The 16,820-nt window shown below is 48.2% G+C and overlaps 1 protein-coding gene across 1 annotated transcript in view; it reads right to left on the reverse strand.

Moving 5' to 3' along the window:
* Nucleotides 1-8,953: 8,953 nt before the first annotated feature.
* LOC133353767 (insulin receptor substrate 1-B-like) overlaps nucleotides 8,954-16,820 on the reverse strand; it is a 74,846-nt gene continuing 66,979 nt past the window's right edge. Inside the window, exon 2 of the mRNA XM_061570138.1 lies at nucleotides 8,954-13,504. Coding sequence (XP_061426122.1) covers nucleotides 13,500-13,504 — 5 coding nt within the window. The 3' untranslated portion in view covers nucleotides 8,954-13,499. The remainder of the gene's footprint in view (nucleotides 13,505-16,820) is intronic.

Genomic DNA, 16,820 nt, shown 5'->3' on the forward strand with positions numbered 1-16,820 from the left:
CACACTCACTCACACACACACTCACACACACTCACACACTCACTCACACACACACACTCACTCACACTCACAATCCACTCACTCACACACCCACTCACTCACTCACACACTCACTCACACACAGTCACACACTCACTCGCCACACTGCAGGTCACAACCGGCAACACACTCACACATCCACTCACTCACACACCCACTCACTCACCCACTCTCTCACACACATACACACCCCCTCACACACACACCCACTCTCTCACACACCCACTCACTCACACACACACCCACTCACTCACAGACCCACTCACACACACACATACACACTCACTCACACACCCACTCACTCACACACCCACTCTCTCATACACATACACACACACTCACTCACACACACACCCACTCACACACCCACTCACTCACATACACACCCACTCAATCACACACACCCACTCACTCACACACATACACACTCACTCACACACCCACTCACCCACACAACACAACAACCGCCATTCGCCACTAAGTGGCGGTGACGTCACCCACACACCCACTCTCTCACACACATACACACCCACTCACACACACACACCCACTCACTCACACACAAACACACCACTTACACACACCCACTCACTCAGACAAATATAAAGATCCTCCATATAGCCTTAACAGACTGTAGGGGCAAGTGCTGTTAGCGAGCACCTATGAAGGCCACACACCCACTCACTCACACACATACACACCCACTCACACACACACAGCCACACACTCATACACACACTCACACACCCACTCACTCACACACATACACACCCACTCACACACCACCACTCACTCACAAACACTCACACACCCACTTATGCACACACCCACTCACACAACAACAACCGCCATTCGCCACCAAGTGGCGGTGACGTCACACACACCCACTCACTCACACATACACACCCACTCACACACACTCACCCACTCACTCACACACACACGCCCTCACTTCCACACACACCCACTCACTCACACACCCACTCACTCACACACCCACTCACTCACACAAAAACAACCGCTATTCGCCACTAAGTGGCGGTGACGTCACACTCACCCACTCACTCACATACACATACACACCCACTCATTCACACACCCACCCACTCACTCACCTACCCACCCACAAACTCACCCACTCACCACACACTCACACACCCACTTACACACTCACCCGCCCACTCACTCACTCACCCACTCACTCACCTACCCACCCACAAACTCACTCACTCACCACACTGCAGGTCACAAACACACTCACACACTTACTCACCCACTCACTCACTCACCTACCCACCTACACACTCACCCACTCACCACACTGCAGGTCACAAACACACCCGCTCACCCAGTCACGTACTCAAAAGACAAAGGACCCCCGTATCGCCTTAACAGAGTATTGGGACAAGTGCTGTTAGCGAGCACCTATGGGGGAAGGCCTGCATGGCACATGAATCAGAATCAGAACAAATAAATACTAGGGGGATCTCAGAGGTAGTTCTGTGATGTCTCCTTCTGCGGGCCGTTCTCGATTGACAGGGGGGGGACACTCCGCTCCACTGGGGTTCCGAATTCGTCATCAAGGCTTATAATCACGCATCAGGTCGTACGAGTTATATTCATCATAACTGTCAACCCATACGGGTTACCCGCATTCATGCACATGGAAATTGAGTTTTCAATACGGCCTTTGTAGGATGAACGTTGAGATTGATAAGGGCACGGGTTGACCAACAAGGTTTGAATTGGCCTGTCATAGGGCACTAACCCTGGTCTGTAATAAGGTAGTGCCTCTTAGTTACCACTGGTCAAGACTAATTAGAGAATCTATCGAAATTAAGATAATTAAAAATAAATGTAACCGTTCAGATAGCTACAAACTGCTGCTTGGAAGCGAAACATCAAGTAGTAATACGTTGTTTAAATGCATGCCTATACAGGTTACCACACTTCAATAGGGATTACCGTTGAACATTAACAGGCAGGGCTATTTTAGTGCACACAATCGACAGGAGTTACAGGAACAATGGGCTTGCGTAATGCGCATGCGCACTGTCCGTTGATCGCCATACAAATAACCCAAACGGCAATGGAGACCCAAAGTCATTTATGCGCATTCATGAATCCCCCCTCCACTTTCCGCAAGAAGTTTGCTCGCAAGTGACGTCATCACATCTCCGCCTCTATTTAAGGAACGAAACAGGAAGTTTTTCTCCACAAATCTGGCTGTCGCCTGGTGAAGCTGGTTGTAATTCTAGATTTGAAGCTTTCGTGACTGCAAGGATCATATTCTTAGGTTTTTTCGGTAAAGTCACGTAGGTACGTGACTGGTTGTAATTACTGGCGAAACGTCGTACTCAGGTTGTAAATGTTGTGGCTTGGCTCTCCAATACACCGGTGTGCTGTACTAGTACACTACACTATACACTACGCAATACACCACACTATATACTACACTACTATACACTACACTATAAACTACACACTAGTGCTGTACTAGTGACGAATTGGCCACATTCTGTTTACGTGACAGATCTTACTAATTGGCTGTGTCGGGTGGTGGCGGGTTTAATGACATATTTATGCGATCCAACCCCAAAAAAACTGTATTATGACTGATAAGGGTTTGAAAGGTATGAATATTAGAATGTTTTGCAATTCGTAACATTCCTATGCAAATGTATGCTCACGTTACATTCAGGTTAACGGAGCAGACAAAACTGTATAAACGAGACAGCCAAAGAAATGCGACGACACATGGACAACGGGAATAATAATTTACACTTATAAAGCGCGTTTCACGCCTAAGTAGCAAGGTGAGTCACAGAGCTAAAAGCAAATAAGTAAATAACACAATTCTCAAGTTTCAAGTTTTCAAGTTTCATTTATTAGGTATCGCCCTGTGAGCCATGCGTCTCTTAAGTCGGGTGTAACCGCAACAAACAAAATATGAACAAAGAACATCACAAGCGAAGACGCGCAACAGAAACATCCTGAAATAAACCAGCAAATATTTCCAAAAAAAAGTATTAATACGCTCAAACGATCCGATCGAAATGAGGGATTTCGATTGGATCATTGGGGGGGGGGGGGGGGGGGGCACGTGCCACCCCTCTCCCTCCCCATTGGCTCCGCCAGTGACTATGGGGAGCGGTGGTGTAGCAGTTAGCGCTACGCTACGAACCTGGCGACCCAAGTTCGATTCCACGCTCACGGCCAACACCGGTAACGATGATCTAAGCCGGTCCTAGGCCTCACCGAGGTCGACTCATCCTCAAGTGAGTACCTTGTGCGGTGTATAAACATCGCCACTGGGGAGACAAAGGCGGCCAGGCGTGGTGCTGGCCACCCACCCCCTCGTGTGCCGTACCGGCCTGCATAGGTGTTCGCTAACAGCACTTGCCCCAACAGTCTGTTAAGGCTATACGGGGGACCTTTGTTCGACAAAAATGTAGAGCTCACGTGCACCTGCAACTCACTTGTTCATATCACGTTACATTTGCGCAGTTTTTTTTTAATTCACGTGCGTTTCGTTTACGACCGTCTAGCAACCCCCCGTTTGCAAGTTGTGCAAGATTCCTTAAGGACCCTCCCCTACCCTTCCTCCCCTGCTGTACTCCTCTGTAACGTTGACGTTCTCGCCTTTTTTGTTTTGTTGCTACTGCTGCTGTACTCATCACGCACCACGGATCTCTCCCCACCCCACCAACTACCCCCCGTTCTAAAGTAGCCGGGAAACTGACCAAACTGGACTTGCTCCTACCTACATTCATAACCCCCTTCGGTCATATAAATATATATCCCATCGAGATCATCAAGATCCTCAGATTTTGCATCGCTCACTGCCACCGCGGACTCACGCTGCACACTCGGGGTGGCTGGCGGCGCCTTTGCAACCGCGGCAGCTGAACTCTGGGACGCTTTTGGGCCCCTTCGAGGTCGGGAGGACCTTCGAGACACACATCTTCAAGTGTCGAATTAAAAACGTTATTTGTTTTCAATGGTTTTCGCTCTCTTTAGTTATTTTCACGCGTCTTTCTGACTGCTTACTCTTTTTTTTCTTGGTTCTTTCGGTAAAGTCACGTAGAATGGAAATAATAAAATAATAAAAATAAAACAATAAAATAATATAATAATTATTTATAATAATAACATCATAAAAATACAACGTAATAAAATAATATAATAAAATCACATAATAATAAATAAGTATTGTTTTATTTTATTATACTATTTTATTATGTTTTATTTTTTATTATTTTATTATTTCCGTTCTACGTGACTTTACCGAAATAACCAAGAATATGAATCCCTGCGGTCACGAAAGCTTTAAATCAAGGATTCGCTATGTACGGTGCGAAGAAGTTCAACATTCAGGGCCAGGATTTGATGGATTATGGTGGGGGTGGCGGACGCTGCCAGACGTGTTGCCGTTCCTGCTCTGCTGCTTTGTTTACGTGGTTTTAACGTTTATCTTTAATCCATTTATCGTTTTAATTTTAACATTTTACTTTCAGCTTATTTATACCACTACGATTTGCATTTGTTTCAAGTGAGGTGTGATGTGTTTCGTATATTAGTGGTGAAAGCCTCTCCTCTGTCGTGGCCCTTCCCTTGTTGCAGCCTCGTGCTGCCTGGCACCCTGCAGCTCACAGATTTGTGTCCCAGGCGAGACCGGCGCACGGTCGGGCCTCACCAGTCCGCCTCCAGCTCGTGTCGTCCTGTGGTCCTGCCTCTGACCATCCCGGGTGCCTCTCTGCTGCAGCCTCCTTGCGTTGGCCCCTTGGGGGCCTGGCACTGTTTGGGGCATGGGCCTTGACCACCTCCTGCCAGCGGCGGTGCTGTGCTCCACTGCATCTCCAGTTTCGATTTAAAGCTTTCATGACTGCAGGGATTAATCTTCTTGGTTCTTTCGGTGAAGTCACGTAGAATGGAAATAATAAAATAATAAAAATAAAACATAATAAAATAATTCTCACGACGTTTCGGCCACAACGCAAGCAGCCGTCCTCAGGTGAAGAACAGGTCTGTCGGGGAGACAGCGTCTGACGCTGACAGACCTGGTCTTCACTTGAGGACGGTTGCTTGCATTGTGGCCGAAACGTCGTGAGAATAATTTTATCATGTTTTATTATTTATTATTTCCATTCTACGTGACTTTACCGAAAGAACCAAGAAGATGCATCTGCAGTCTTCACTCGTGACCAGCCTTTCTGTGGCTTGCCACCTGGCCTGCCTCGCCTCGTAAACTTGGCTCACCCTCGTACACGCGTTTTGGACCACTGCAGCTTAGTGTCCAGCTCGCCGTGGTTTGTGGCCTGCGTTTTTGGTGTGGCGGTGCAGTGTTCCCACTGCATCGGCCGTCTTCACTTGTGACCAGCCTGCCTCGCCTCGTGACCTGCGTCGGTGTGGTGGATGCCATTTTTCTTCGTCAATCGCAATTGGCCCGCTGCAGTTCTTGTCCAGCTCGCCTTGGCTGTGGCCTAGCTTGTTGGTGGGATATGACATTACTCAATCGTGCTGTACTCTTGTCCCTCTGGCTCCACATCCTTGCCCATTATTCCGAACCTGGAGGTCAAACTCCGCCATTTAAAGATCTTTCGTCGGCCACCCTACAACTATCGGGGTTTTAGGGCATGTAAGAAAGTCCGTAAACTCTACACTGGTGGCCTCGAATCCGATTCCTGTCTTATGGTCATTCTCGTGGAAAACCTTGATGATCCACATACCTGGTACCCGTTATAATAGCTCCTTTGGCTAGTAAGTTCATCACAAATGGCCATTTTGATTTGTTATGCCTCACAGAAACATGGCACCAGCCAGAAAATCATGTCCTTAACGAGGCATTACCCAGAAAATATGCCTTTCAGGACAAGCTCTGTTCTTGCAGTTCTCCATCGCTGATCTACCACCCTCCACCCAACTTATATTGTTGGCCTTCCAGTCGTTCGAGCATCTAGTTCTGGAATGGAAGGCTATCCAGCCTGTGACAATTCTGCTCGTGTATCGCCCCCCTAAGGCCTCCACTTCTTCTATCGGGGAGCTAACCGAGCTACTTCCCACGCCGCGTTCAGCCGTTGACAGATTTATTGCTGCTGGGTGATTTCAATATTCACATCGACTCACCCAGATGTGTTCTCGAAAGGGACTTTCTCGCCACCCCGGATTATGTTCATTTAACTCGGTATGTTAATTGCCCCACCCATATTCGTGGTCACATCCTTGATCTCGTTTGTCACCAACTTATCAATTATTGATCCTGGAATATACAATCATTGTGCTGTTCGATGAAATTTCGGTATCAAAAATCAATCATTCTGGAAATGTTTTCCTCGCCAATTCTCAAGTCACCACTCTGAAGTGTACCCATCTACTGTGGATACCATGATCCAAGTTTACAATGCTATATTAAACAGTATATTAGATAAATTTTGATTTAAAGCTTTCGTGACTGCAGGGATTCATATTATTGGTAATTTGGTAAAGTCATGTAGAAGGGAAATAATAAAATAATAAAAATATAAAACAATACAATTCTCACGACGTTTCTATTGCAACACAAGCAACCATCATCAGGTGTGAAACCCAACGAAAGAACCGAGAATAGTATATTGGATCTCGGTGGTGAAATCTTCACCCTGGTATAACGACGAGCTTCATGCACTGAAGGCAACTGTCTGCAAGGCACAGCGATCTTGGAGAAAATCTGGTCTTACCATGCACTCGCAAATCTTCAAACACCACCTTACAATTTACAGAAAGGCACTCAACCATGCTTGCACCTGCTATCTTTCTGCTACTCTCGCTGTCTGGAATAACCCTAGGATAATCTTTTTCTACCGTTCATAAGCTCCATCATTCATCATATGCTTCTCGTTTCTCTTGTGCACAAGCTAATGCTGAACAGTTCAATAATTTTTTTTCGCCTTTCTATTAAATATCTCCCTCTTCTTACCATGCTGCCCACCGTTCCAGCACCACTGCTGATATCTGATTTCTCTGTGGAAACAAGAGGCACCAATGAAGGTTAGGTACAGGTGTAAGTCAGCTCTGTGCTTTGGCTTCAGGACCCCCTGTTGTACACATCTGTAGTGTTGTGGATTCAGGAGACGCCGGAGACAGTTCTTGGAGGCAACACTATTTATTACACCACACTCGGCAGCACAGTCCCAGAACACTCAGGACTAATTCTAGATTTGAAGCTTTCGTGACTGCAAGGATTCATACTCTTAGGTTTTTTTCGGTAAAGTCATTTCTATTATTACTTTTATTAATTTTATTTTTATTTTTTACCTATGTGACTTTACCGACAAAAACCTAAGAGTACTCAGGGCGAACTCCACTGTCTGGGGAGGTACTGCCTCCGGGCTAACGTGCCCTAACACAGGACCACACTCAGGGTCCTCCGGCTATGGGTGCCTAGGGGGAGGCGATTCTAACTCGCCCTAGCCAGGCTGCGAGTTCCGACCACTGACCCACTGGACCCGGCCCTTACAAGGACGTCAGGCCGGGGGTTCCCAGGGTCTCACCACTGAGCCGCACAGAGTCCCGGCCCTGATAAGCACAGCGGGGCTGGGGGTCTCAGGGTCTTACCTAGCTGGTCTTCGGCTTCGGTCTTCAACTGGTCCCGATCGGCTGGGGAGGTGCCCTTTTATGCCCCTTGCCCATCGAGGGGTGGGGTTGTGTGGGATCCCAGATCCCACACCCCCCCACCCCCCCCCGTTGGTAGCGCCGAGGGGTTTAGCTGTCTGGGATCCTGAGCCCCCAGAAGCCCCTCCCCTCTTGGGCTGTTACTGCAGCCTCTGCCCTGCAGATGGGCCCCGTCTACCACTGCCGGTAAATGCGGCCCATCTCCGGCACGACACATCTGCAATCTTGATGTTGTTTTTTTGTTGCTGCTGCTGCTGTGCTCACGCAGCCCCCACGGATCTGACGTGTAAAATTGCCCGGACACTGGCTAAACGGGACCAGTGTAACGAATCAAACGAAACTCAAAACGAAAAGTGCCTTCTCCATGACATTATTTTTCAGCTAATATTTTGATAATATATAAATATAGAAAGTGTTGCAATGTGCGTGTGTGTTTATATGCATATCGGAGAGCGGTAGGGCAGTGGTTAGCACGCTGCGTTACGAACCCGGTGACCCGAGTTCGATTCCCGCTCAAGGCCAACACCGGTGACGAATATCTGAACCGGTCCTGTGGCCTCCCCTAGGTAGACTCAGCCTCAAGTGAGTACCTGCTGCGGTGTGTAAACATCGCCACTGGGGAGACAAAGCCGAGCTCTTGCACATCTATGAAATAGACCCATGATGGAACAATAACACTGGTCAACAAGAAAAAAACATTTTTTTCTGGCCTGGACTTTTGCAGCTGTTTTAGACTAATTTCAGGGTGCCGATTCCAAATCTGATCTCAGATTTGCTCTATCACATCTCATTTGATGCTATCGGCATACCCCATTTTCATTGATTTTACCCGAAATTAACTCTGTCACTTATGATTGCAAGTTGTTGCGAGTCAGTGACTGCTTTAGTGTTAAAATATGGTGCTGTATTTTTAGGATAGTGTGTTTATAATATCATTTTATGTAGATATCCACATTTATTTAATATTTTTCTTCTGCAGTTTTTATTGAAAATGCAATATTTGATATCTCAAAAACCTGTGGTAGACAAAAACTAATGCCAGATTTGGAATCAGCACCCCAAAATTACCTTAAAACCGTTGGAATACCTTATGCCAGAAAAAAGTGTGCTGACCAGTGTAATTATATTTCAATAAACATGAAGAACATTTCCAGAGCTCTATATTCTCTTTGCTACACGTTCATGCTGCATGGCCTCTGGAGAGGTAGTGGCACTCATTTCTCTGGGTCATTGTCCAGCAATATGAAGCAAACTGGAAACAAGCTTTGCACCAAAACAATGCCTTTATTGCATTCATTTACATTACATCAGGGTTAAACATCGTAGTCAAACCCACCCACATACTACACCATTATATGAGGAACTGCCGCGTATCGGACTTGAGGGCAAGACAAAGTAAGCTCTGTACAACGTATTTACAATGGGAAGACACGGAAAGATAAGTTAATTTAATAACGTTTCATTAATTATCCATGCTAAACCTTAGTCAAGATAAACATTCGTAACAAACCAAGAAAATACAATGCATTAAAACTATGCCTTATTTTCTAAATCTGGTTGTTATTTTTTTTTAGATTTCTCATCATTTTATTTTTTGCAGCGATTAAAATAAACAATAATCATTAACATCATAACACCCCACACCCCCCCCCCCCCCTAAGCGTTGGAGATTTATTTTGAACGAAGAGAGCGGATGCCAGGCGTCTTTGCCGGCTGCAAAGTAACACAACAACAATAACAACGCACGCCGCTGTACACAATCGAAAGGTGAATTTGAGTGTCGGGGTTTCCTTGTTTTATATAGATCAGCAAAACTACGCTTTCTTGCAGAAAAATAAATTAGTCCACGTGTAAACTGAATTAAACGTTAGTACCAAACCAAGTATTAAAAAATTCAAATGACGGATCATAATATATATACATATTAATTATTATTAAGTACCTAGACGAAAAGCAGCGCTTCACCAACGTCAACATGTGTATGATCTGTTATGTCTGTCGCCGCAATTATGAAACTACACATACAGCACGACTCCTGTTCTCAACCGATACCTGAAATTGGATATACCTTTGACTCTATAGCAAAACATTTTATGGCCTTTTGTTAAAAGTGAGGTTTGTGTTATTTGTATGCATAACTGCGTTTAAAAAAAAAGTAACAACAGTATTCAACATGCCCGCAATTTAAAACTTTAGTTTTTTTTTTCATTTCACCAAGACAAAAGAGTTTCACTGACAAACATTTCACATCGATTCACGCTGTCGTGGCTAACATCCAGCCAAGAAAGCAAAACGCCGGCTGCGACGCCGGAAATGGAGCGGCGAGCACGTTCGTATTTACACATCGCACAACAACTTGCCGAAAGAAACGGCGAAACAATTCCGAATTATTTAGTTTTTTGTCGCAAACATGATTTGGTGTTCAGTTTTGACGGCTTTTTTTTCATTATTTATCAAAGAGATATTAAATTTGCGGTATCAAAATATGAAACTTGCAAAAATAATAATCCTAAGGCTGAATAATACTTTAGCGTGCCCTTAACGCAGCTTTTTTGTACACTTTAACGGTTCACGTTTCGACCTTAACATGGGTCACACGTTGGTCATAGTGGGAGTCACCTCGGTAAATGCAAAACCCATGAAATAGCGACTGTCTTGTAGAGAATTTCTATTTACCAGACGTTTTGCTCGTGTACCATTTACAAGAAACTGTTTGCCGTACCACCAAATTTACACCACAACATTACGAAGGGCCCCGCAAAAAAAAAGTTGTATTGGCCCGTACTCACGAATACAGTCATACAAAAGGTTATCTTGTTTATTAATTTGTACCGTACAAGAACATTTTCCGTACCAAACTCGGCATGGGTGAGCATCATTAAACGCCCGTTTGAAGAAGAGTATTTTTTGACGCCACATCAGAAGTCATCTCTCTCACGGCACTGAATTTCTCTCCGCCGAAGAATTCATCTCACCCAGCCGTCGGCCGCGTGGCCGTCAATCCAAGAAAATCGGAATCATCCACAAGTTCTATCGCACAGGTCCACAACCGATTTGCCCGCCACTGCCGCGGGCATCGCAAACATCGCCGACATCACCGCAACAGGTTGCCCGCCGCCGGGTACCGACTTCCGACTTCCAAACTAGCGGATCAGAACGTCGCAACACAGACTGCTTCAGAACTCACCAAGCCAAATACTCAGGGGGTTATTTAAAGTTCACACCCTTCCATTATTTCAAAGCCACTATATATTCAACAACAACGGGTTTTTTCTTGCACTTCGTTTTAACTTTTTTGGGAAACGTAACATTGCATTAAGTAGCCAACGAGAACACTATCGTAGTGTGTGGCACTGAATTAAACATTTTTTTTTAAGTTGCATATAATAATTTTTAGCCAGTGTCTTCAGTCCTTGAGTATCTCCCCCCCCCCCCCCAAACCGTTGACTGAACGTACAATAACAAGATGAGAAATATTCTATTCTAACAACTATTGACACAGCCATTGACACACCATCGATGCATTCCATGGACTATGCTATTCGGGTCAAGGGTTAGGGTTAGTTATGAGCGCAACCTTTCCATTGCAGGAATCAAACTATTTTTTTTTTACGTTTTCTATAGTGGTACTTTCATACAAAATAGATTCAGGCAAGCAATAAAGAAGCACATTCAACTCTAAATTTAGCTTCCTTACGGTGCCACATTTTAAACTGGGGCCAAACAAGACTCCACGCAAACAAAACGTACAACTTGTTTCTTAAACTCATCTGTTTGTTCGTCACTTGTGGCATTTTATTCCCTCCCCCCACCTCCAAATAAGCTAATAAGACAAACTCGCTGCATATGATTATCTGGCTGGCAGAACTGTACCATTACATTTTCCGCTGTGTATTGCAAGGGGCGCCATGGTGGCGAGATGTTAACTACCTCGCCTGGCATGAAGGAGGTTGTGGGTTGGATCCCGACCCTGACACCTGCTGCTGTATTTTTGGAGTTGGCATGTTCTCCTCGTAGCCGGGTGGATTTTTCTGCGGGTCCTCCGGTTTTGCCTCCACATTTAGAATCAACGTGCGCCTAGAGCATTTGGCTGCTATAGCGTTCCACACGATGACAAGCCACTCCATTGATACATCATTTGTGGCCAGGTCGCTTCTGAAAAAGAGCTGTACAGCTCAGTGGGCCTTACCTGGTAAAATACACAGTTTAGTTTTAGTTTAGAATCCCAGCAGCATCTGTGGAACTTAGGCACATGCATGGGGGAGGCAGGGAGGCTGTACAGAGTGGGGGGTGGTGGGGGGAGGGGAGTTATTTTGTGTTGCATTGGTAGTGCCTGGCATCATCTCGCGGTGTCGGCCTGGGTCAGCCTTTCCGCCCGACTACTTACAAGCTGCTTATTAATTCACGTGTTCTTCGAAAAAAATACTGAATCGACGGCGGTCGCTGGGGGCGGCCCTCGTCTGTCAAGTCATGCGTTTCTTGGCGATTAATAATTTTTTACCCCCCCCCCCCTCTCCAATACTTCGGCCAAAAGTTACTTTGTTCAAGTCGGATTTTGCACACGAGCGTAAGCACGCACACGCGCGTACCCCCCGCCCCCTGTTCACAACGAAAGCGGAGCTACGCTCGTCTTTGAACGGTACGCGGATACAATTCCTAAGGAAAAGTCACCGTTAAACCCCTCCCTCACCCATCCCCCCCCCAAAAAAAAAATAACAGAGAGTGTCTTTTGTTTCGTCTACCTTTTAAGGCTTTCCGCTCCCACGAGGGAGCACAGTACCAGAGTCAAGGGCGGCCGATAACCCGAACGCCGAGGTAGTCCGTTCACGGGAGGCACGATTCCACAGCGGCCAGGAAGTGTTTCTGCATAACTTAATGATCGACGAGCGAACGACGTGAAGAAGTGACGGGGCGGAGGTGGGGGGGGGGGCGGCGAGCTTCCGCACCGGAAACGTCGCGGCGAGGAGTGGGGTGACGGCGGCGGGAAGGTGGGGGGGGGGGGCACTGGATGACAGCTGCTGCGACGATCGCTGGTTGACAGTAGTGTGACTTGCTCATAAACTGCACAGTAAAAGGCACGATCAAAAATGCATCATCGGTGAGGTGAGAGCTATCAGAGGCTGCCGAGCCGATTCCTCGCGTGCGGTCTGGACGGCCGCGGCGATCCGTGCACATTTTTTTTTCATTTAATCGGTGCCCCCCCCCCCCCCCCCCAACATCTCATCAGCAGTACCGCGGCTACGAACGCTTTGGGGCAAAATGTGATATGCAAAACTGCCGTCGTCTAGTTAGTCACCCCGCGCCACGCAAATAAACCGTGAAAAACCTTCACAGGATGTTCATGAGAAGAAGAAAAAAAAAAGCAATCGGAACAAAATAACAACAACGATTATCATAATAGCACACTGGGCTGCTGGCAGGGATCTGCGGGGTAGTACGATGCGTTGCACTACACCCACGTGTGCAGCAAAAGCCTTTCCCCTTTTTATTCCCGCTAGGTCGTAAAGTCATTTGGGGCAGGGAGTTGGGGCGGTGGTGGAGAGAGGGTGGTGGTGGGGGGGGCGGCTGGCGAACGAAGGACGATGACAAAAGCACAGAAAGGTCCTGAGATTCCCATTGGAGGAGCGAGCGGGCACGGCGTGCGGAGTTCCTCCCGGGCGGGCGGGCGAGACGGCGCGTCCACACGGGGACGCGGGTGGACGATGGCACTGAGGTCGGTGTGTTTGAAATGCACTACGGTAGGCCACTACTGGTTTTACAGTCAGACGCAAGTCTCCTCTTCCTCCTCCTCCTTCTTCCTCTGGGGCGTCTTAACCTGAGGTCGGGAGGAACGACAGAAAACGGACAGCGCAAACCGTTAGGGGGTGGGCCCGGGGGTTTGGAGCGGTTTCCGCGAACGGGTACAAAGCGGCGCGTAACGATCGCTCGGCACCGAGGATCGTTCGGCATCGACGTCAGGCGGTCGTGTTGACCTGCCGGGCTGAAGAGGGTGGCAAAGAGGGGGGGGGGGAAATCGATCCATCGGCTGGGATTGAGCGAGCGGCCCGGTTTCCAAGCGTCCGGCGGTTCAAACGCTCGAGCTGCCTCGGCCAATTCACGCGGAAAAGATGGTTCAGCGCCCATCATGGGGGGGGGGGGGAGGCGCGCGACAGCTGCACGGTGACGGACACAAATGGGATGTGCGCGTTGTTGTGTGTGTGTGTGTGCGCGCGCGTCCGACCAGTAGACCGGCGACAGGGTGATGGGTTAGTGAGCCAGCAGACGGGCCTTGTAAGGCAGGGACTTTGGAGCGCGTGTATGTGTGTGTGTGGCGCGCGTTAATCCCGACCCTCACCCCCCACCCACCGCCCGCCCGCCCGCCTCACCACGCCGCTGCAATCTGCAAGCCCCTCTCTACTAGGCGAGTCGCTTACATCATTTAGCCGCCGTGAGCGGTAATTGTGCACGGTGTAAATAAGTAAATGACGCCAATTCTCCGTAAAACGAGATATTTACACGAAATATGCACGCGAGATAAGTAACAAACAAACAAAAAAAGGTTAAAAAAAATTGTTTGTAGCACAGCAAAGGTCAAAACTTGCTGCAGCGCTCAGCACACACGCACGGTATACGTTTAAGGATTTAACAATCGAATGCGCTGCGCACGCATCAAACACAATTGCTAATCTTATTTTGAGCATCGTTGAGAATGCGTCACTTTAAATCAGACTTAAAAAAAAAAAGGTGTTTAAAAATTGCAGTTGTAAAAAAAAATTGGACGGGCATTAAAGACAAATCTCTTCCGACGACCAGACGGCAATACACTGTCCATCATTTTAACATCACACTCGGGAGAGTACCCCCGTCATGCAAGACACAAACCATTGCAGGTGTTCGTTGGGTGACCTGAATTTGCATAAAAACGCAAAAGTGTCCATGAGCAACCACAAGACAAACGCCACGCTGCCGCAGTGACAACAACAACGACCGCCATTCGCCAACTAAGCGACGGTGACGTCACCACGGCGCTTGTGCCACGCTGTGTGCACTTGAAGGCCACGATTGTGCGCCGCGCCGCGCCCCGCCACGCACTGACAAGTGGGAGGAAGCCCGCGCATGAGGTGGCCAGAAGAAAGGGCTTCGAAGACCCTGCGAAGCGCAGTTCGAAAGCTCGCAAGTCCGTAGCACTGCACGCGATCCCTAAGCTGGCATATTTGGAGTTTGCATGTTCTCCCAGTGGTCGCGTGGATTTTTTTTTCCATCTGGGGTCTTCCAGTTTTTCCCCCGCCACACTTAGAGTCAACACGCATTCCCAGTATTTGGCCACTATAAATTTCCACGCGATGATGAGCCACTTCGTTGTGCTATCATTTGTGGTCAGGTGGCTTCTGACAAAGAGCTGTATTAGCTCAGTGGGGCCTTGCCTGGTAAGATAAAAAATAAGTTTGGCTTTAGGTTTTAGGAGGAGGATGCCGGCAAATTATCGCTCGATGCAGACCGGCACCTGCGCCAACAAACACCGAGCGGTGCCACGTCGCTCGCTTGATGCACGTTGAACTTCTATCGCACCGTACGTAGCCAACAGTGCTAATCCCAAGTGCGGGGACAAAGGACAACAACATAAACACTAAAAAGTAGTTCTGGAGGCCCCACATTTCTCTCCAAGGGGATGTGGGAAGGGGGGCACACGCCAAGGAAGCGGAATGAAATAAATACCGAAGCCGCCGGGGACAACGTCGAAGCTCCCACGCGCGTCGGCGACTCCGAGGCAGCGACGTATATTCCACTTTTCCACAGTAAGGGGCTTGGCATAATCCGTTGGCACGGCCGCCCGTGAATTGGTCACAGAGTGGGCACCGGTGTTTGTTGGCAGCAGAGGGACGATGTGCCGAGCTCGACCCGATATCCGGGAGTTCAACGCGCGACCTCGCGACCGTACGAATGATACGTGCTCAGCCATTGCATCAAACCAATAACGACACATAGGAACGTGCACAAACGCGCCCCACGTAACCTGAAAAACTGGGGGGTAAAAGTGCTGTTAGCGAGCACCAACGAAGGCCGGCACGGCACACAAAGGGGGTGGGTGGCCAGCACCACACTCGGCCGCCTTTGTCTCCCTAGTGGTGATGTTTACACACTGCACTAGGTACTCATTTGAGGCTGAGTCGATCTAGGGGAGGCCCATGACCGGTTCAGATAATATAATCGTCACTGGTGTCGGTGGCTGTGAGCGGTAATTGAACTCGGGTCACCGGCTTCATAGCGCAACGCGCTAACCGCTGCACTACCACTCCCCACATCGACAAACACACACAAACAAGCGAGTACACACGCACACTTGCGCACAAGCCTATTCGTCACATCGCATTGTCAGCCCTTTATTTAGACGGGGACCCGCGGCTTCTATGTGGGCTCCACTTCAGGACACCGAGCGAGCGATGATGTCATTAGGAACATGTGCGTACGGGCGCACGCCAGCTGAAGCGTCGGAAGTCGGTCACGCGGCACGGCGATTATTTTTAAATCGCTCCATTCAGCAACGGCTCTTTCGTTATGCGGAGGACGAGCGACTCCCATCGCGGTGCCCCAGAGCGGCGTGCGTTCGGCGGGGACGACCAGGGAACGGGGGGGTGGAGGGAACGAAACTACAGGAGCGGGCGGTGGTAGCGGTGGCTACGCTGCTGCATGTGGCCACTTCGAATCCGGCGCCGGAGGCGGCAGCGAGGGTCGATGGATCACTGCACCCTGATGTTGTGAAACTCCCTTCCCGTGAGCGTCAAGGTGGTGTCATGCACCCTGGATCACTGGGAGAAGGCAGGACAGCAAGTTGACTCATCGCCATCTGTTTCCATCTGTACGGGGATTGAGCGTTTCCCCCTCAGCGCAAGGCTTTCCGGGTGCTCTGGTTTGCCTCCCGCGTACATTATACACACACTCTCTCATCATGAATTGTCTGAAAACATCCTGAAAACCAGTCCTATGACTCAGTGTTACTTTCCTGGAAATAGCTAATTATTATATGCATATGCAGTACTAATCACATTCCTGCATTTCCCATAAATATGCTAAATTCATTTTGATATGCAAATTCCTTTGTCAATGCGCCCAGCTTATATATATGCTCCAAGCTCGTGTGCTGTTTCATTCAG

Source organism: Lethenteron reissneri, chromosome 45 (assembly GCF_015708825.2).
Source record: "Lethenteron reissneri isolate LAM-NWPU_2019-01 chromosome 45, ASM1570882v1, whole genome shotgun sequence".
In the NCBI taxonomy this organism is placed as follows: Eukaryota; Metazoa; Chordata; class Hyperoartia; order Petromyzontiformes; family Petromyzontidae; genus Lethenteron; species Lethenteron reissneri.